This window comes from Lithobates pipiens, unplaced genomic scaffold, assembly GCF_037356315.1.
Source record: "Lithobates pipiens isolate NorthernLeopardFrog02 unplaced genomic scaffold, aLitPip1_a1.2 Scaffold_8, whole genome shotgun sequence".
NCBI classification, from domain to species: Eukaryota; Metazoa; Chordata; class Amphibia; order Anura; family Ranidae; genus Lithobates; species Lithobates pipiens.
The window spans coordinates 375,763,258-375,784,367 of record NW_027507903.1 but is presented as its reverse complement, the minus strand read 5'-3'; the positions used below and the strand labels follow the sequence as shown (position 1 = coordinate 375,784,367).

The 21,110-nt window shown below is 43.2% G+C and overlaps 1 protein-coding gene across 1 annotated transcript in view; it reads left to right on the top strand.

Annotated features, from left to right (window-relative positions):
* Nucleotides 1–21,110, top strand: part of CTNNA1 (catenin alpha 1) — a 185,718-nt gene that overhangs the window by 79,539 nt on the left and 85,069 nt on the right. Inside the window, exons 9-10 of the mRNA XM_077473713.1 lie at nucleotides 5,269–5,421; nucleotides 14,255–14,347. Coding sequence (XP_077329839.1) covers nucleotides 5,269–5,421; nucleotides 14,255–14,347 — 246 coding nt within the window. The remainder of the gene's footprint in view (nucleotides 1–5,268; nucleotides 5,422–14,254; nucleotides 14,348–21,110) is intronic.

The window sequence follows — 21,110 nt, the reverse complement described above, 5'->3', positions numbered from 1 at the left end:
GCTTCCAAGAACACCCTAGCAAGGTGGATTAAGTTAACCATCCTGGAGTGCTATAGTCTTATGCAGATTACTCCTCTGCAACATCTTGGGACACACTCTCTACAAAGGCTTCAGCGGCTTTATGGGCCTTAAAGGCAGGCACTAGCCCAGAGGAAATTTTGCAACGTGACAACCTTGTACAGATTCAACCTAGTCAAATATTCTTTGTCTGGCATTATCGTCTGGACTTGATATCCAGCTAGGATCAGACGTTTGGTAGGAAAGTCCTCCTAGCCTTTATTCCCCCTCCCCCCCAGTCAGGTGAGTACTTGCTTAACCTCTCAAGGGCTGGCCTGGAAGACGACTGGGGGAAAACCAGAGTTAGTCTTGCCAGTAGTCTTCCAGAACAGCACATTCCCAACCTAATGTATAATTTGTTGGGGGATGGGTTGTTCTGTGTGTTTTTTTCCTTCCTTCAGGTCTCGTGGATAACTGGCCATGGACCTGAGGAACCGCCTTTAAAAACAAAAATGTCTGTTTCCTGATTTGAAGGGAGGAGCGCCATCTCACAATGGCTGTCCTGGAAGACTACAGGAAACAGTTACCAGTAAGACTAAAGCCCCATACACGCATCAGATTTTGTGATGATTTTTGTCTTCAGATTTACCAAAACCATGTAGTGCAAGGGCCTGCCTGATTGCATACAAATTGAAACTCCTAAGGTTTGACCTCATATTATATGGTTTTGGTAAATCTGAAGGAAAAAAATCAGCAGAAAATCTGAAGGTGTCAGGGGCTTAACCCCAGTTTCCTGAATATATCCACCGAGAACTGTTAAAGGGTTAGTTCACCTTTTATAACAAAATAAGCTATGCATTCCACAAGCCCTAGTGGTTACCAATAAACTTAGCTTTTTTTAATTCATTCATTAATACAGCTGTCATACTTTTAGACCAATTTGTGCCCCAAATAAAGCCTGCCAGAAATAAAAAAAAAATGTTCCCCAGTATCAGGAGCAAGCACAGGGTCATTGTGCTCTCTCCCGCTTCACAGCTGCTGAGTGCCGTTAAAAAATTGAGGCTACATTAAGCATTCCTAAGCAAAACATCTAAATGATCTGATTTGAAAAGGGTGAACAAAATTTTGACACGGTTGTGCGACGTTGTATTTAAAGTCAATTTATGTCTGTTTTTCCCACAAATAGAGCTTTCTTTTGGTATTTGATTACCTCTGGATTTTTACTTTTTGCGCTATAAACAAGAGCGAAAGTTTTGAAAAAAAAAATAATAATTTACTTTCTCCTATAATAAACATACCAAAATAAGTCATCAGTTTTAGGCCGCTAGATATTCTTCTACATATTTTTGGTAAAAAAAAAATCAAAAAAAAAAATCACCATAAGCGTATATTGATTGGCTTGTGCAAACATTATAGCGTCTACAAAATAGGGGATAGATTTATGGCATTTGCGTGTGTTTTTTTTTTTTTTTTTTTTTTTTTTTATCTGGACTGTGACATTGCGGTGAACAAATCGGGCACTTTTGACACATTTTGGGACAATTGACATTCATACAGCGATCAGTGCTATAAAAATGCACTGATTACTGTATAAATGTTACTGGCGGGGAAGGGGTTTACACTAGGGGGAGATCAAGGGGTTAAATGTGTTCCCTCAGTGTGTGTTCTGTGGGGGATGGGACTGACTTGGGGAGGAGACCGATTGTTCCTATGTACTAGGAACACAATCTGTCTCCTCTCCTGGCAGAGCGTGGATTTGTGCGTTTACACACAAATCCCTGTTCTCGCTCTGTCAGGAGTGATCACAGGTGCCCAGTGGACATCATTGCCACCGGGCATGTGCATCGGCTCCTTAGGGACACGTCCGCTGTACAGCTATGCGATTTGCGCAGTAGTGCCATTCTGCCGCCGTTGGGCAGTCAGCAAGTGGTTAATGCATAAAATGCTTTAAGGTCAAAAACCTTGCCATGTTAAAATCCCTTTAAAAAAAAGTTTTTCATGCAGGTGTAGAGCCTCCATATCATAATCCTGTTCGTTCATGAGTATCACAGTTCCCTAGCCCCCCCCCCCCCCAATTACTGTGGCTCCTCCAAATTGACTTCAGCCCCCCAAGTAGACCATTCAGCCATCACCCCCAAAATTTGTGCCCCCCCCCCCACACCAAATCACAGTTCCATAGCCCTTACCCCCCCCCCCCCATCATTACTGGTAACTCGTGCAGCCCCCGCCTTTCATTTGAGACTGACAGCAGTGGTGGTGATGGCTGCTGGGCAGAATGGCTCCTAAATGGTGTGAATGAATCGGTCCAGATTCGGGCCACGATCCTCCATTTAGTAATTCTTGCTATAAAGCTTTAGTTTTGAATGATCACAATTCTTACTACTCAAAGAATGACAGTTTTATACTATTTGAAAAAAGTCTTTCTTAAAACTATTCTTATGAAGTTGCAGAAACTCTGCCGTTTCTTAATTGGCTATTCTCATAATGAAATTTGCAAGGGGAAGAGGGCAATAATAATTCTATATTTCCCCCTTTAACATTCAATGAATAAAGCTGCGGGTAAAGGTTTTCTTGTAATAAACGTGATGTAATTTAACTTTAAATTCAACTTAGTTTGTCATTGTTGCATTAACAGCTTAAAGAGGAAGTAATGCATTGCATACTAGCCCATTATATGACACCTGTAAACGAAGCCTGTTCTGCCCCATGCAGGCAGCGTCCATCTTCACCCCTCTTTCTTCCGGATCAACTGACTCCTGCTCTGTGACTGTCTGGAGTCGCGTGACGTCACTCCCACGCATGTGCGTGGGAGTCGTCAGTCACGCCACACTCTGGGGGAAGAAACGGTGGTCCGTTTCTTCATAGCGTATGCACCGATTAACATTAGTGCACTACAAGTGAAATATCTCCATAAAAGGTGTACGTTTAGGAGATCTTTCCACTACCTATAGGTATGCCTTATTCTAGGCTTACCTAGAGATAAGACAAACAAAAGGGTTCACAACCACTTTAAGCATGTCTTCACATATAAAGAAAATATGGTTGCTATTAAACATATAATGGGGAAAAAATGCATATGCACAATTTACATTTACATTCACACCTATGTATTATTTTCGTGCGTTTTGCAGCAAAGCACTACAGTCCATTTAACGTGGTTTCCTATCTGTGCGTTTTGCGGTGCTTTTTTTTTTTCTTTCCCCGCAGCCGATTGCATTTTGCGTGTAATAGACTTCAATGGAGCCACAACAAAAAGGCAAATGTTGAGCTTTTGATGCGTTATGCATTTTTTTTTCTCTTTAACACATTGTATAGCTGGTTTCTAAGGAGCAGATTCGGGAGGCCATCAGCCACATCCTTAACTGATGAGTTGGCTGTTGGCAAAAGAAAAGTCAGGATAAGAAATGATCTATAGCCGACCTGATTTGGATGGGAACCCCATGCCAAAATTGTTGAAAAAAAATGGTGTGGGTCCCCCCAAAATCCATACCAGACCCTTATCCGAGCTTGCAGGTCAGGAAAGGGAGGGGATGAGTGCCTTCAACATGTCCCGTGTTGATGGGGACAAGGGCCTCTTCCCCACAACCCTGGGCGATGGTTGTGGGGGTCTTCAGGCAAGGGGCTTATCAGAATCCCGCCGCCGTCCCCACTTCACGTGAATGAGTAGGGGTACCCCTTCACCAAAAAGTGTCAAAAAGAAACAGTTTTTTGCCAATTCCCTTTTTTTTTTTTTTTATAAGTCCCCCACTGTAGATCCATTGCCAATCGCGCTGCCTGCCGGTCCCGGGAAAAAGGAAAAAAAGCTCAGCTGACTGCCTGCTCCTCCGGCAGTTCTTAAAGTGTAGTTAGACCCAAACATTTTTTTTTACTTGCCTCTAAATGTCTGTTGCTAGGGGGTCCCTCGTAGTCTGCCTCCTTCAGTTCCTGGGCTCGAGACATCACTTCCCCTTGGCGCAGGAAGGGCTCAGCTCTGCCACCTCCTTGTCAATCATCTGGGACACGTGACAGGTCCCAGATGATTGCGCGGCCAATCGCGACACCGTTCGCGCAAATTACAATTCCGGCACTGCCAAACGGAGGGGCAGACAAGCGGGGCTTCGATCTTCCGCATCCCTGGACCCTGGGACAGGTAAATGTCCAATTATTAAAAGTCGGCAGCTGCAGTATTTGTAGCTGCTGACTTTTTTCATTTTTTTTAAGGGGAACACCGTTTTAACCAGTTCAGCTCTTTGGGCCTACTATGTACATCCAAAGAGTGAACCTTTGATCACAAGATGATGGTGACCGGCTTCAAGAGTGAAAGTGATGTGGCAGCTCCATAGCTGCCTACCACTTTCACACAGCCAGCCACGCTGTGTAAACTGCGGTTGCACCACACTTGCGACATATCGCCACAAACATCAGTGAAAACAATAATTCTTGCACAAGAGCTCATAGTTGACGCTAAATTGGTCAGTTGTAACGGCTTTTAGAGTGTCACCTAAAGTTATTTTATTTTTTATTTTTTTGGGCACCATAGTTTTTGGCAAAATCCTAGCGGCACACAATTTTAAAACATGGAATGTTGGGTATCAATTTACTCAATGCAACCTCATCTTTTATATTTTAACCAAACATGGGTATTATAAGATGTGTGTGTTTGTTTTTGTACCATGCACTTTTAACCACTTAACGACTGCTGCACGCCGATATGTCCGCACAATGGCAGTGGTGGGCAAATGGCCGCAGAACGGGGAAGTGCCTATGTAAACAAGGCATTTCCCCGTTCTGCATTGTGTCATCCGGAGCAGTGATCACGGTCATGTGAGTTGTAGCCCATCACTCCCCTAGGGACACACTTAACCCCTTCATCGCTCCCCATTGTTTAACCCCTTCCCTGCCGGTGTCATTTATACAGTAATCGGTGCATTTTTATAGCACTGATCGCTGTATAAATGACTGGTCCCAAAATGGTGTCAAAAGTGTCCAATGTGTCTGCCATAATGTTGCAGTCACAATAAAAAAAAATCGCAGATCGCCACAATTACTAATAAAAAAAATTGTAAAAAGTGCTCTAGTCAGGAAGGGGGTAAAATCTTACGGGGCTAAATCGGTTAATTGAAGACATCCTTTTGCTTATGCATTTTTCACATATGTTTAGTCTGATTTGCTCAGGTTTATATCAAATTATTTTGCGCTCTGGCTAAAATTAATAATTCTGCATTGTTTGTAAGCTAGTTGTGCATTTATTTATTTTTTCACACCCCATCTACTGTTTGTTCCGCCCATTAGCTCCGTAAAGCTGTCATGGATCATGTTTCTGATTCCTTCCTGGAGACCAATGTTCCACTACTTGTTCTGATTGAAGCAGCAAAGAATGGAAACGAAAAAGAAGTTAAGGAATATGCCCAGGTGTTCCGAGAACATGCAAACAAGCTGATTGAGGTACATGAGATAAAAAAAAATAAAAAATTTGATAAAATGGGCACCATGCACACATTAGTGTGTTCAAAATGAATGGCGCCCTAACACACTAAAAGAAAGCACTACTGACATGCCTGCAGTACAGCAGGTAATGATGTTTAAGTTACTGTTTTCACTACTTTATAATCTTGGCTGTTGTGGCTGCCTGAATTATTTTCTGCTTACCGTATGTAAAATAAAATGTGCGGCCAGATCCTGGGAGGATCTGTGAGAGATACTGTGCATTGAGCAAGGGTTAGAATGTGCAAACGCGGACACAGTTTCCGGGGGGGGGGGGGGGGGGGTCATCAAGGGAAAGGGCCTCAAACCAGATTATGGAGAAACTTAAAGCGGGATTCCACCCTAAAGTGGAACCTCCGCTGATCGGATCCCTCCCCCCTCCGGTGTCACAATTGACACCTTTCAGGGGGGTGGAGATACCTGTCAAAGACAGGTATTTTCACCCACTTCCGGGCATAGACTCCCGTGGGAGTCTATGCCATTTCCTGCCCTGCCGCGCTGTCTGCTGGGACACACACGGGTCCCAGTGACAGCGCGGAGATTTCCTATTGCGCGGCTCGCGCATGCGCAGTAGGGAACCGGGAAGTGAAGCCGATTCGCTTCACTTCCTGATTCCCTCACCTAGAATGGTGACTACAGCAGCCGAGAGCCGATCGATCGGCCTCTGCTGCCGGCATCGCTGGAACCCGGGACAGGTGAGTGTCCATTTATTAAAAGTCAGCAGCTGTAGTATTTATAGCTGCTGGCTTTTAATATTTTTTTTTTTTGGTGGAATCCCTCTTTAAGTATCCCAGGCCAAGGCTAGTATGCTTGCTAAATCTGTTATTCAAAAGTGTGCAAGGATATATTGGTATATGTTTGTACAAGATTAAAATTATGTACGCAAATGCTAGACTCTGACCTGATTTGACCACTCATATAACTGGCTTGTGACTATCCAAGGGTACTCCCTGTATTCAAGAGACAGGGCAGGTAGAAGGGGGGGGGGGGGGGCTGTATGTGAAGAGCGATTTGATGGTGAAATATGCAGGATGACATTGCTAATGAGGAGGTGGAGCCTTTGTGACTGGTGCTTCAAAGGAACAAAACAAATTTTAAATTGCTTGTTGGTGTATGCATTATGCGCCCTAACATTAAGTAGGAAGAAGGCACCCATCTCCTTTCACAGTTAGGAAAGGCAGGGCAATGTTATAATCTTGAAGGCACTTAACTATCCCGATATTGATTGGGCAAACGGAACTGCTCCCTCAACCAGGGTTTATCATTTCTTGAATGTAACACATGACCATTTCATGAGTCAAATGGTGGAAGCCCAAACTAGAAATAATTCTGTGCTTGACCTAATAATTTCAAATACAGAGCTGATTGCAGATGTGGAAGTAGAGTAATTAGATCTGCCATAAATTATAGTTATAGGATACAAAAACATTACATTTCAAAAGAGCCAACTTCACTAAGCTCAATACTACATTGTACTAAAGGAGATAAAATTCTTTCAACAAAGAATCCCTGAAGAAAAATGTATACATTTCTGCCCATTGGAATGCAGTGACGACTGCCAAACGAAAGTGAAACCTGAATGGCTAAATACTAAGGTAAGAAAAGATATTGAGAAAAAAGGACCTTTTAAAAAATATAGAGCCGAAGGGTCACCATTGGCATTCCAAAACTACAAAGAATGCCACAAGAAAATGCAAGAACATAAGGGCAGCTAAAATAGATTACAAGAGAAACATTTTAGGAGAGTAAAACAAAAATCCCCCTCCCCCCTACTGACTGGAATGGTACTAGTTGATTGGCAAAAAGCAAACATTGTACCAATATAAAATAAAAAAAGGCCAAGATATATACCTGGAAACTACAGATTAGTCAGCCTAACATCAATAGTATGTCAACTATTGGAAGGAATTAGAGGCTAAAATTTTGCTGATGAGAATAGTATAATTTTAATAGCGAGCAACATAAAATGATGAAAGACCATTCTTGCCAAACCAACTTTTTTAACATTCTGAGACGTACAGTAGCAAGTTGTATTTGGATAGAGGAAAATAGAGGATGCAATGTTATGATGCACTAATCCATAAGTACTTCATTTACAATTTGAGGTCTAATGACATTGATGGTATCAGATGTACCTGAATAGAAAACTAGTTGCAGGAGCGCATCCAGAGGTTGGTGATTATTGGCATACTCTCTAAATGGTCTAGAGTTGAATGAGGTACCTCAAGCCTCCATATAGAGGTTGATTATAAATGGTTCACTTTGTGTTTGACGATGCAGAATTTTTACAACAAGACTTTGAGAAAATAGAGGTGTGGGGGGCTAAATGGCAAACTAGAAGAGAGATGGGGGAAGGGGAATATTGGGACTGTCTGAAGCACACTACCGGAACCAAATTAATCAATATGCATTTAATGGTGCACATGGATGGATGTGGAGCAATAAATGCATATATATGATATATAACATAAAATATATATATATATATATATATATATATATATATATATATATATATATCATAGTGTGTTACTGTATAGTACATGGTATATATTAAAAGAAATAGATTAATGTAGACCAAACTTGCATATAGACAGAATTGATTGCACACAAGACGATATCATAAAATGGTTCTTGATTATAGGTTATTGGCGCTACCTCCAACCAATTAGTTTCATTAACACTCTTTGCTTCCTCAAACCTTTTATGTCTATCACCTTAACGTGTCCCCAGGGGCTGCGTGAATTAAACCCGTGTTCCGTATTTTGTCTCAGCAACACCCCATTTATCCAACACCTCAAACTCAAGCCAAAGAGTGATTGCACACCACTTTGTATCACCTCTACTAAGTGAGCTAATACCACTTATTTAACATATATAGTTTCATTAATATTTAAGAAATTCGGATCAAAAGATATAGATATAAATACAAAAATAAAAAATGATTAATAGAACCTCTACCGTAGGAAAAACCTAACCACAAGCAAAACCAAAAAAAGGCAAAAAAACAGAAAATATAGATACAGATATCATAAAATGTATTCAAAATTCTTCAAGGTAGTCTCATAGTAGACACATAGTAGCTGTGACATTACATGGCTCTACGCACATTTCATGGATAACTTCCACTCATCAGGAGGAAATGCGATATAGTTATGTCTATAATAAAATATAAATGCCAAATAGTATATTAACTAAGATAACAGGAAGAGAGGGGACCACATCCTAATCCCAGCACTCTTATAAGCAAGCTATAAGCTTCAACAACATTGGTAGTATTGGTAGCTGGAGGCACTGTGGGAACATAATTTCTGGTGGTGTGCATCACACAGAGTCCCAATATTCCCCCCCTCAGCCCCCATATGATTCAGGGATGGAGACGCACAAACTTTACAGCTGTCGTTGTCTCATATAAAGTCCCGACATTATTATTTAATAAATGGCAAATTAGGTTTAATATTAAAAAATGTAAAGTAATGCACTTGAGAGTTAAAAATATGAATGCAAGTTACATTGTAGGGGGAGAACCTCCTGGGGGGGAATCGAGGATGAAAAAGAATCTGGGGTCTAAGTACATCAGATTCAGCAAGCAAGGCTAGCAGACTATTTGCGTGCATTAAAGAGGGCATTTACTCTAGAGATCTAACCACCAATTCTACCAACTAACAAAACCCTGTTTTTTTTTGTTTGTTTTTTTGTTTGTTTTTTTTCCTACATCTTGAGTATATGGTCCAATTCCTGGTCACCAATACTCAAGAAGGATGTGTTTGAACTGGAAAGGAATCCATATCAATATACAAATCTTTAAATGGTGCTTTTAGCATTGGGAGGAAATTTTATTAAACCTAAGGTCTCTAAAGAGGACATTCAGGCACACTGTAAAGGGCAATGAGCAGCGATTCAGTCTTGAGCCGCCTAAGGGGTTTCTATACTGTTAGAGGTGGTGGTGTCGGCACAGAGTGTAAATAAATAAAAATAAAAACTTGTAGATGTTTCTTAGTGAGCGGGATATCAAGAATATGGAAAATGGTAGAACCACACACTTACACACTCAGATTGAACTGGATGGACTGGCAGTTTTGTTAAATTATTCAGTCTTACAAACTATGTAACTCTGTTTTACAAGTGAAGATTAATTTAAAGTCCAGTTAAACGTTGAGTTTAAATATATTCCAGGCTCATCCAAACAAAGAAAAACCTCAAGCACATCCAGAGAAGCTCATGCTGTAGGTAATTGGAGAGCGCCAGCTCAGACTCTGCAGGGGGTGTATTGGGCCACTGCAGAGAGACCACTGCTTGCAATTTGAAAGCAAGGGTCCTTCACTGAAGCATGCTGCAAAAGGACGGGAGGACAGGGTTTTTTCTTTCCATTGTAGCTGCTTTTTATCCCTTTTACATTTCCACCTCCCTGACCCTTTTAAGTGGATCAAAATGTTATGATGCGAAGGCGGGTATTCCAATCATGTGACCGCTGTGATTGGCTCTCAGTCACCTGATGGAAAACCTGAGGATCACAAGTATGCATCAAGATCTTTTCATGACACTTCAGCTATTGTGCCGGGAGCATGCTCTCACATCAGTAAACTGTTTACATATAGCCGTATATAATGGGACTGGTCTGCGTTAAAGCCCACCTGCCAAGAGGTAGCATATCCAGACCGGGCCAATTCTCGCATTCCTCTCCTACATGTTTAAAACCAAATTTTTTTATTTTATTTATTTTTTGCTAGAAAACTACTTAGAACCCCCAAACATTATATGTATACAGTATGTTTGGGGGGGGGGGACTATTTGCGCTTCTGCTGATTTTGTGCTTTTGCCCACTGACAAATGATCAGTGTATAATTTTTAATGTACAGGCCCATTTGAAGTCTGCTAATGAACACCTGAATGATTCAGAGGAGAACTGGGTAAAAGCTCTGTGGTTGGATGAGAACGAATTTGAGCTCTTTGGCATCAACTCATCTCCCCGTGTTTGGAGGAGGTGAAATGCTGCCTATGACCCCAAGAACACCATCCCCACCGGCGAACATTGAAGTGGAAATATGCTTTGGGGGGGTTTTTCTGCTAAGGGAACAGGACAACTTCATTGCTTCAAAGGGACGATGGACAGGGCCGTGTACTATCAAATCTTTGATCAGGCAGGGCATTGAAAATGGGTCGTGGATGGGTATTTCAGCATGACAGTGACCCAAAACATATGGCCAAGGCAACAAAGGAGTGGCTCAAGAAGAAGCACATGAAGAGCCTGGTGTGGCCTAGCCAGTCTTCAGACCTTAATATCATAGAAAATATGTGGAGGGAGCTGAATGTTTGAGTTGCCAAACTTAAGCCTCCAAAACCTTAATGACTTGGAGAGGATCTAAAAAGAGGAGTGGGGTAAAATCCCTCCTGAGATGTATGAAAACCTGGAGGCCATTAAAATTCTAGACTGATAACGTCTTTAAGTGTGCAAACATACAAAATCAGCAGGGGGGGGATCAAATACTTTTTTCCCTCACTGTATATCCACTCACTGGCCACTTTTAGATACACCTGTTAAATTGCTTGGTAACACAAATTGCTGATCGGCCAATCGCATGGCAGTAACTCAATGCATTTAGGCATCTAGACGTGGTGAAGATGACTTGCTGAAGTTCAAACGGAGCATCAGAATGGGGAAGAAAGGGGATTTAAGTGACTTTGAACATGGCATGGTTACTTGTGCAAGACAGGCTGGTCCGAGTATTTCAAAAACTGCTGATCTACTGGGATTTTCACGCACAACCAGTGAGCAGCAGTTGTGTCAGATGTCAGCGGAGAATGGGCAGACTGGTTTGAAATTATAGAAAGGCAATAGTAACTCCAATAACCACTTATTACAACCAAGGTGTGCAGAATACCATCTCTGAATGCAACAAACAGGGTTCCTCTCTGATTCCCTTCTGAGTCTCAGGCCAGAGCACTGCTGTGCGCTCTTCCTGGTCATTTAAAGTCCACCTGAGCATGGACTCAAGTGGACCACAAGACCTGGATCGGAACCAAGCCTGCCTTAGAGGCTGGAAAAATCCAGGCCGGATTCCTGGCTCAGTCTCTGACAGTAGAACAAATGCGAGGTGAAATATATTGATTAATGATCTCTAGGGATGGCCGAACGATTCGCCCGGCGGTCGTTTCGCGGCAAATTTCGGCTGTTTGCGGTCCGCCCGATCGGCGGACTATTGCCGCCGTTTGCCAGGCGTACTTCCGTGTTTACTGTGTAAAAGAACTTTGACCTATGATGACACATCCATCATGGCGTACAGGACAGCCAATTGAGACATTACAGCACATGGACACTTGGACATTCCCCCTAACTTATAAATAGACCCGATCCGGCGGCCATTTTACTTTCTTTCTTCTGTCACTATAGGGCAGTGTTTCTCAAATCCAGTCCTCAGGCCCCCCCAACAGGTCATGTTTTCAGGATTTCCCTCAGATGAAACGGCTGTGGTAATTGCTAAGGCAGTGAAACTGATCAAATCACCTGTGAAAAATAATGGAAAACCTGAAAACATGACCTGTTGGGGGGCCTGAGGACTGGATTTGAGAAACACTGCTATAGGGAGAGGTTGCTGTGTGGAGCAGGGAGAGACTGCAGTGACCCAATCGCTAGCTATTTGGTCCACAAAAGTTATTTTCAGGACTGGTATAGGTGTTAGGTGTAGTTCAGGATATAGGTTTGAGGCACTGCTGTGCTAGTGATTGTTGCAGCAGCCTGAGTGTCTTTTGTCAGTGTACAGAAAGGGACAGGATGCTGTGTGCTACAGGGACAGTCCGTTTAATCATAAGCTGTTACTATTAGGTCCACAAAAGTGCTATTCAAGTTATTGTTCCAGCATCCTCTGTTTTGTCAGTTTAAATAGGGACAGGCAGGAAGCTGTGTGTGAGGCAGTGAGGGGCAGTCAGTTTAATCAGTAGCTGCTACTATTAGGTCCACAAAGGTTCTTTTCAGGACTGGTATGGTAATAGGCTTGTACACGTATAATATTCTTTCTTCCAAATATAGAAAGAATATTATACTTGACTGCTGCCCTTCTGCTGCAGTAGTCCTTTATCAGTATAGGGACTGAGGTACAGTCTGCTAATCATTCACAACCTACCCCTGTGCTATGCTGACTTCCTCCTGGGGCTGCTTACGGTGCTGGTGTCAGTGCTGTATATCACGGTGCAGGTGTCGGTTCTGTATGTCACGCTGCTGATGTCAGTGCTGTATATTACGGTGCTGGTGTCAGTGCTGTATATTACGGTGCTGGTGTCAGTGCTGTATATCACGGTGCTGGTGTCATTGCTGTATGTCACGCTGCTGGTGATCATCTCCTGCACCCTCTTCTTTGCCTACCCTGACCTTCCCTCTCCTCCATTGCCTTCATGCGCTCCACAGTCCTGAATTGTCACAATTTCACATATAAAAAAAATGCTTGTAGTTGTCGATCCCAGATTCACCTCATACATGTGTTATGTCATTGGCCATGTGGTGGGACTATGTTTGCACAGCTAGTAATTATTTTGTGGTTGCAAATTTGACCTGTAAGGTTTGCAACGTTCGCCTCCAATTGAAGTCAATAGGGCCCACCGCGAACGTTACGGTTCGCGAACTATCGGCCGTGTCCGCGTTCGCGAAACATCCCGTCGGAAGTTCGTCCATCACTAATGATCTCACCTCGCATACCGTCGAGCTAGATAGATATCGATCTAGCTAATATACCCTGGCAAAAGTTATGATTTCTTGGCCATTTTTCAGAGAGTATGAATGATAACAAACTTTTCTTTCACTCATGGTTAGTGTTTGGCTGAAGCCATTTATTAACTGTTTACTCTTTTTAAATCAAAATCCCAACAGAAACTACCCAAATGACCCTGATCAAAAGTTTACATACCCTGGCCTGATAACATGCACACAAGTTGACACAAAGGGGTTTAAATGGCTATTAAAGGTAACCATGCTCAGCTGTGATCCATTTGCGTATAATTGGTGTGTGTGTGTGTATGTATGTATGTGTAATATATATATATATATATATATATATATATATATATATATATATATATATATATATATATATATATATATATATAATTAATCATCTCTATTGGAAGTGATGAAATCCTAGCTTTCGGTTTCTGACATCACACAGTGGGAGGAACAACATATGTTCCTTTCACTGTCTGCACAGATGCCACTGGTCACATCCTTACCAGGCTTCCTGATCGCTTGGGAGAGCCCAGTAAAAGCGGTGGGAGGGGGGTGGGACCACCTTCTGCTGCCTCCAAAATAATCCAGCGGCTCTTTTAGCCACTCATTTACTTTTTACTGGCTTTGGAATCGATTGCTGGAAACGGATACCTAATGTCTGAGATATCGCCCCTTCCTGTCCAGCAATGTCCTGGTACGTTGCTGGACAGGAAGCCAATATGAGTGCTGCTGGCTGGAAGAGGTTAAAGAAAATTAACAGTTTTGAACACCTTTTTTTTTTTTTTTTCTTTTGATGCACCTGAACATATTTACGTTAAGTTGAAAATTCAGCTGGGATTTAATATCATTGCATATGTGCCAAGCCCTAACACGGCTGTGCAACTTCTATGAATCTGTGAATGTTTTTGGGTCACCTTTTTGGTTGATCTCTCAACTACAGTATAAAAATCTCCCAGGAGCTCCTCCCCCACAGAGTGCTGGCAGGCTCTTGGGAGCCAAGGCAACAGCATCATTATTACTTATTGGGATATCCAGTGTTGATCTTTAAAATCTTTAAATATTTTTTTTTTTCTGTTTTAGGTGGCAAATTTGGCCTGCTCAATATCCAATAATGAGGAAGGTGTAAAACTTGTTCGCATATCTGCAAGCCAGCTGGAAGCCCTATGCCCTCAGGTACTATTGACAATGCATATGTTTAATGTTTGACCAATTAAGTACAGGCCATTTTCACCCCCTTCCTGTCCAGGCTAATTTTCAGCTTTCAGCACTAACATTTTGAATGAAAATTGCGCGGTCATGCGATATGTACCCAAATAAAATTTTTATAATCCCCCCCTCCAATAGAGCTTTCTTTTGGTGGTATTTGAAACATGGTATGGACTCCCGTGCTTATGGTATGAGAGAAATTTAAAGAACTGCAGCCTCTATCAATAAATCCACCCTAAGTTGAAAAAAGTAAAGAGAAGGCCAGAAATGGCGCTGTTCTTAATTTGGGGTGCTCAGAACCCTCTATTCCTGGTGTAAATCCTAAATAAATTTAATGCTATAACAGTGCAGATGTGCAAACAATTGCAACAGTGCCGATGCCCGAGTAGTTATACCAGACTGATATGCTATTAATGTGATAACTGGCACATAAACAAAAGTGCAGAAAAACACAAAAAAAGCAAAACACAATGTTGTGTACACACTCTTGTATGCTAATCCCAAGCTGTAGATTAAAATGGTGTGAGCCTCCTAAGCAGAGGACCACAATCTGAAGTAAATAAATAGTAGTAGTGCACTAAAAAGTGGTTTCACCTGCTATTGTTGTGCAGGAAATTATCCAATGTATAATATTGTACTAGGCTCGGCATGCATATAAGGTCCTTGAGTGAATCGTGCTGGGGCACTATTAAGTCCAAGAATCATACAGATAATAAAGTGGCAGTGCTCTTCAAAACGGTCATTCAATGCTTCTTTAAAAGGTGCCCCACAGGAAGCACACTCACCACCATTATTCACCCCAGAAGGAGGTATTTCACCTTGATGAGACCCTCTGTCTCTTGGCTTCTGGCTTTGCCCTCCTGAGGTCTCATTGAGCGGTTGGAGGGCAAAGCCAAAAGCCAAGAGACAGGGTCTGATCAATGAGTCAGAGGATGCAGCCAGGGGACAGCAGGCCTCTGTTCCAGGAGTCAGGTTTTAATCTTAAACTATGTAGAGACTTCTTTACTGTAAGAGCGGCAAGGATGTGGAATTCCTATCCACAGGCGGTGGTCTCAGCGGGGAGCATCGATAGTTTCAGGAAACTTAGATAAGCACCTGAACGACAATAACGTACAGGGATATACAATGTAATACTGACCTATAATCACACGCATAGGTTGGACTTGATGGACTTATGTCTCTTTTCAACCTCACCTATTATGTAACTATGTAATTGTGGTCCTCTGCTTAGGAGTCTCACACCATTTTTAATCTGCAGCTTGGGATTAGCATATAAGAGTGTACCAAACATTGTAGTGTTTTTTGTGTTTTGCTTTTTTTGTACTTTTGTTTATATGCCAGTTATCACTGTAATAGCATATCGGTCTGGTATAACTACTCTGGCATCGGCACTGTTGCACTTTTTTTTGCACATTTGCACTTTGTTATAGCATTCATTCATTTAGTATTAACACCAGGAATTTACCACGCATATAGAAAACAGCGCAATTTCTATCCACCTCTTTCCTCTTTTGATGGTATTTGATCACCTCTGCAGGTTTTTATTTTTTGCGCTATAAACAATTTTTTACTTTTTGCTATAATATCTCAATTTTTTGCTACAAAATAGATTCATGGCATTTAAAAAAAAATTTTTTTTTTTTTTTTACTAGTAATGGCGATGATTTTTATCGTGACTGACATTGCGGCTGACAGATCGGACACTTTTGACAATGTTTTGGGACCATTGACATTTATACGGCGATCAGTGCTATAAATATGCACTGATTACTGTATAAATGTCCCTGGTAAGGAAGGAGTGAACACTAGGGGGCGATCAAGGGGTTAAATGTTACCTAGGAAGTGATTCTAACACGGGGGGGAGACTGACTAGGGTAGGAGACTAGGAACACACGTCCTGTCTCCTCTCCCCTGACAAGATGTGGATCTGTTTTCACACACACAGATACAAATTCCTGCGCTCTCACCAGCAATTGCAGGTGCCTGGGCAGACATCTTGGGCACGTGCCTGGGCTCCTGATTGACGTGGCAGCATGCCCCCTATACCACCAGGAAGCCAAGGATGTCATATGACGCCTGCTCAGGATGGGAGATCCCACCTGCGGATGTCGTATGATTTTTTTTTTTTTTTTTATTAACATTTTTTTTTTTTTGTGGTCTGTTTGACCCTGATTCTTTTCTAGCGGTGTTGTACTTTGCATAATTGTATGAGAAGTGTCTGTATGGTATATTGTATGCTATCCACGTGTTTGCATTCACTTTTCTGTGCTGCTCTTTGCCTTCTTTTATCGAACATCCCAAAAATATACTGGTAGGTCATTGACTTTGACTTTGACATAGGTTTTGCTTCGTTAGATGTCTGAATTTGGTAGACTCATCAGATTGAAACTTAGTAGCACTTAGTAGCAAAGTGCCCCCCCTCCCCCCAATTTAACCAACAGAGCGCCTAACAAAAACTTTACCACTGTTGTCCTGGCTTCAGTGAAATTTTACTGTGTAATATCTGTAGGGAATTGCCAGTATAACACTTTTGCACTGCACTAATGAGTGTTGCATTAGGGCACGCATATCTAAAGTCTGGCCTGCGTTCCGGTTTAATACAGCCCCCTGGTGATTTGGATATATATCTTTTGTGGCCTCCAGGGCCACAAAAGATATATACCATATTTATCAGCGCTGCCTTGGAGGGGACAGGGAGGGGGGTGGGACTAGCGCTGTCAGATTACATACGGAAGAATCTCCTAATTACTAGGCGGCCTATGTAATAGGAAGTCCTTTCACCTGTGCTGCTATTGGACGATTGTTCTGTCACAGGAGGCGAGACTTTGTATTAAAGAGGCCGCTGAGTATGCAATCTGTTGGCACTCGTCCCACCCCCCCCCCCTCCCTCCCTGTCCTTTCCGAGGCTGCAGATGGGCATCGATCAGGCTGCACTAATGGCAATGGTAAGGCTCTTCAGGGCACATGTGAGGCTGCAGATGGGCACTGATTAGGTTGCATTGATGGGTACTGACCTTTATTTTGCTTCACAGTTCTTTATTTAAAATTTTATTATTTTGTCCCCTGAAACTTTCCTCTTAAAGTGAAGGTGCGTGTTATACGCAGATAAATAACATATATCCAAATAGCGTGCCCAAGCTCATCTTTACTCATTGGGGGCCACAAAATATATAGAGATACAGATGTCCAAATAGCACGCCTAAGCTCACCTCTTCACCACACACACCCACAAAGGCAAGAGAATTCTTGTTGGGCAGTGTTCGAACGAACAAACGTAGACCAACATTTTTAATGGTTCAAAGAATGTCAGGTAAAATGGTTGGCCCTCACGCATGTTCACTTCATCAAATCTGTCTCTTTGAAAAAAGTTTGGACACCCCTGCATTAGGGCATTACATTTATTCAGATTTCTCCATAAAATGTATTGCACACTAGCTAAACTTGCATGAATCTTTCGACTGCGTTCCACGAACTGTTGGAGGTGTGCTGCCCCGGGGCGGATTTTCTGGCATTGCACACTGATCAGCAGTTTTGGGCAGAGGACTGTCAAGTCAGTTATGACGATTACCATCAGACCTGCCACAGCAGTCTGTTGAGATAGGTGGATCCGTTGGCACCCAAAAAGGTGATCCGTACACTGCTTACCCTACTTCTGTTTTATGCATGTAAAATAATCATTCTGTCATGGGAGAAACCAGTGGCCCCACCATTGTGGCTTGGCAGGCTTTAATAAATAATACCTTAATGCTGAACAAAGTTAGGTTTCTTATTAGAGGGGTACCAACTAAATTTGAAAAGGTGTGGCGCGGTTGGATGAATGATAGTTCTACCACTTTGGATTATAACTGCTTATAGGTTAAAAGTTTATACTGTGGGAAAAATGCTAACTATTTGCAGGCCTTGGGGAGCACTTGACCCAATACCTGTTGATATCCCTGGGGTGATGCGATTTTGACTCTGTGTGCTTTTATTTTCCTTATTTACCGCTTTACAAGAAATTGGTCACTGGTATGGTCTGGAGTAGGGATGAGCCGAACACCCCCTAGTTCGGTTTGTGGCAGAACATGTGAAACGGATCAAAAGTTTATGCGAACATTCGAACACCGTTAAAGTCTATAGGACCCGAACGTGAAAAATTGCAAAAAGTGCACGTTTTAAAGGCTAATATGCAAGTTATTGTCCTAAAAAGTGTTTTGGAGCAGTGATTTTAACCGGTTCCCGACCGGCGCACGCTGATGTACTTCGGCAGAATGGCACTGACAGGCAAATGGGTGTACAGGTACGTCCCTTTTAAATTTGCCGCTTTGCCAACACATGCGCACCCTGGCCGAGACCTCCATGAGTTGGGTCACAGGTCCCGCAGACTTAGTCGCCATGGGCATACCCGCAATCGTCTCACGGGGAGGAAGAACTGGGAGATGCTAATGTAAACAAGCATCTCCCCATTCTGCCTAGTGACAGTGTCGCTGATCTCTGCTCCCTGTGATTGGGAGAAGAGATCAGTGAGGTGTCACATGTAGCCACACCCCCCCAGTTATAAACACACCCCAGGACACACTTAACCCCTACAATGCCTCCTAGTGGTCAACTCCTTCACTGCCAGTGTCATTTACTCATTTAGTCACTATAAAAATCGCAGATCGTTGCCATTACTAGTAAAAAAAAAAATTATAATAAAAATGCCATAAAACTATCCCCTATTTTGTATACACTATAACTTTTGTGCAAACCAATCAAATGCTTATTTTAACAAAAATATGTAGAATACATATCGGCCTAAACTGAGGAAACTTTTTTTATATGGGGAGGATTTATATTTGGGGGATATTTTATTATAGCAAAATGTAAAAAATGTTCTGGAGCCTCCTTGGATGACATTATTAAAAATGCCACCGTTGGAAAGAGTACCCTACTCCCACAGGCCAGGAAGGCTAAGGAGCCACGCTGTAGGCAAGGGCCCTCCTTTTCCACTCCCAAACGGCTTTTTCGTCCACCCGGTGCTTCGACAAATGTCCCCAGGACGACCACAGACGGTCAAAAAGTCCCTGGAATTGCAAGCCTACCAAGCCTGCGAATAAAAATGCTACCGCATGAAGGTTTGCCCCCACCCATGTCTCGGGTGGGGGGGTCTCCTTCAGGAGTTTGCAGCCCGGTGATCCTCTCTGTTATCTGACCAATGGGTCTGATTTCCACAGGCTACAAGATAGTTTCTCTCTTGGCCGCCAAACAGATTAGTCCCCTCCAGCATACCCGTATACCCGGCTCGCCGAGAGGCCCTTTTGGGGGCAGTAAGGGACCTGCTTAATTGCAGGGTGGTTGTACCGGTTCCGGACTCGTAACGCTTCCAGGGATTCTACTCAAATCTGTTGTTCCCAAGAAGGAAGGGGTACGTCCAATCTTGGACCTAAAAGCCCTCAATCACTTTGTAAAAGTGCAGAGGTTCAGAATGGAATCAGTTCGCTCCAGTAGTCGCTGCACTCCACCAAGGGGACTCCCTGGCATCCTTAGACATCCAGGATGCGTACCTGCATATACCCATATGCCTTCGGCATCAAAAGTTTCTTTGTTTTTCAGTCGGGGAAGCTCACTACCAGTTTGTGGCCCTTCCCTTTGGTCTGGCATCAGCCCCCGGAGTCTTTACCAAGGTATTGGCTCCAATTTTGGTGTTGCTGCGGCAACGTGGGATCGTGATCGTGGGATACCTAGACAATCTAGTCCTGAGGGCATCTTCTGCCTCAGAATTAGAGGAGGATGTGGCGATCACCATGCAGACCCTGCAAGAATTTGGGTGGCTTTTGAACCTAAGGAAGTCGGTGATTGTACCGACCCAGCGTCTGGAGTACCAAGGCTTGCTGCTGGAATCCACGGAAGCGAGAGTTTTTCTCCTTCAGACAAACTGCACACTCTCCGATCTGCGGTGAAACTACTTATGAGCCGCAAGTGGTTGTCACTCAGCTTTTGCGTGCAAGTCCTGGGTCTCATGGTAGCCTCCTTCGAGGCAGTACCTTATGCTTAGTTCCACACCAGAGTCCCGCAGAAGGAGACTTTGACAAAATGGGGCAAATCTCAGTTGTCCCTGGATCGTCAGATCCAGGTGAGCCAGTCAGTCAGAGACTCACTGATCTGGGGGTTGAGGTCCCCGGTGATTCAGTCCGGGAAATCGTTCCTGCCTCCTGAAGTGGACAGTGATCACAATGGACGCCAGCCTATCTGGCTGGGGTGGAGTTATGGGGGTTCAGTCGGCTCAGGACCTCTGGTTGACAGAAGAATCCAAGATGCCAATCAATGTGCTTCAGTTGAGAGCGATCAGGCTATGCCTCTCCACTTATTCAATGAGAATTCAGGGGCGTCCGATCAGGATCCAGTCAAACAATGCCACGGCTGTGGCATACATCAAGCACCAAGGGGGGAAAAGCTAAGCTGCTGCACGGGAGGTCGCTCACATACTTTGGGCAGAGCGACACATACCGTCCCTGTCGGCCATTTGCATCCTGGGAGTGGAGAAGTGGCAGACAGACTATCTGAGTCGACAGATGCTGGACCCAGGAGAATGTGCATTGCATCCGGAGATATTCAGGCCACTGTGCCTGAAGTGGGGAACACCAGACGTGGATCTTCTGGCCTCCCGTCTCAATCGGAAGGTGCCAAGATTCGTGTCCAGGACAAGAGATCCGGGGGCAGAAGTGTCAGACGCGCTGGTTGCTCCATGGGATCAGTACCAGCTGATCTA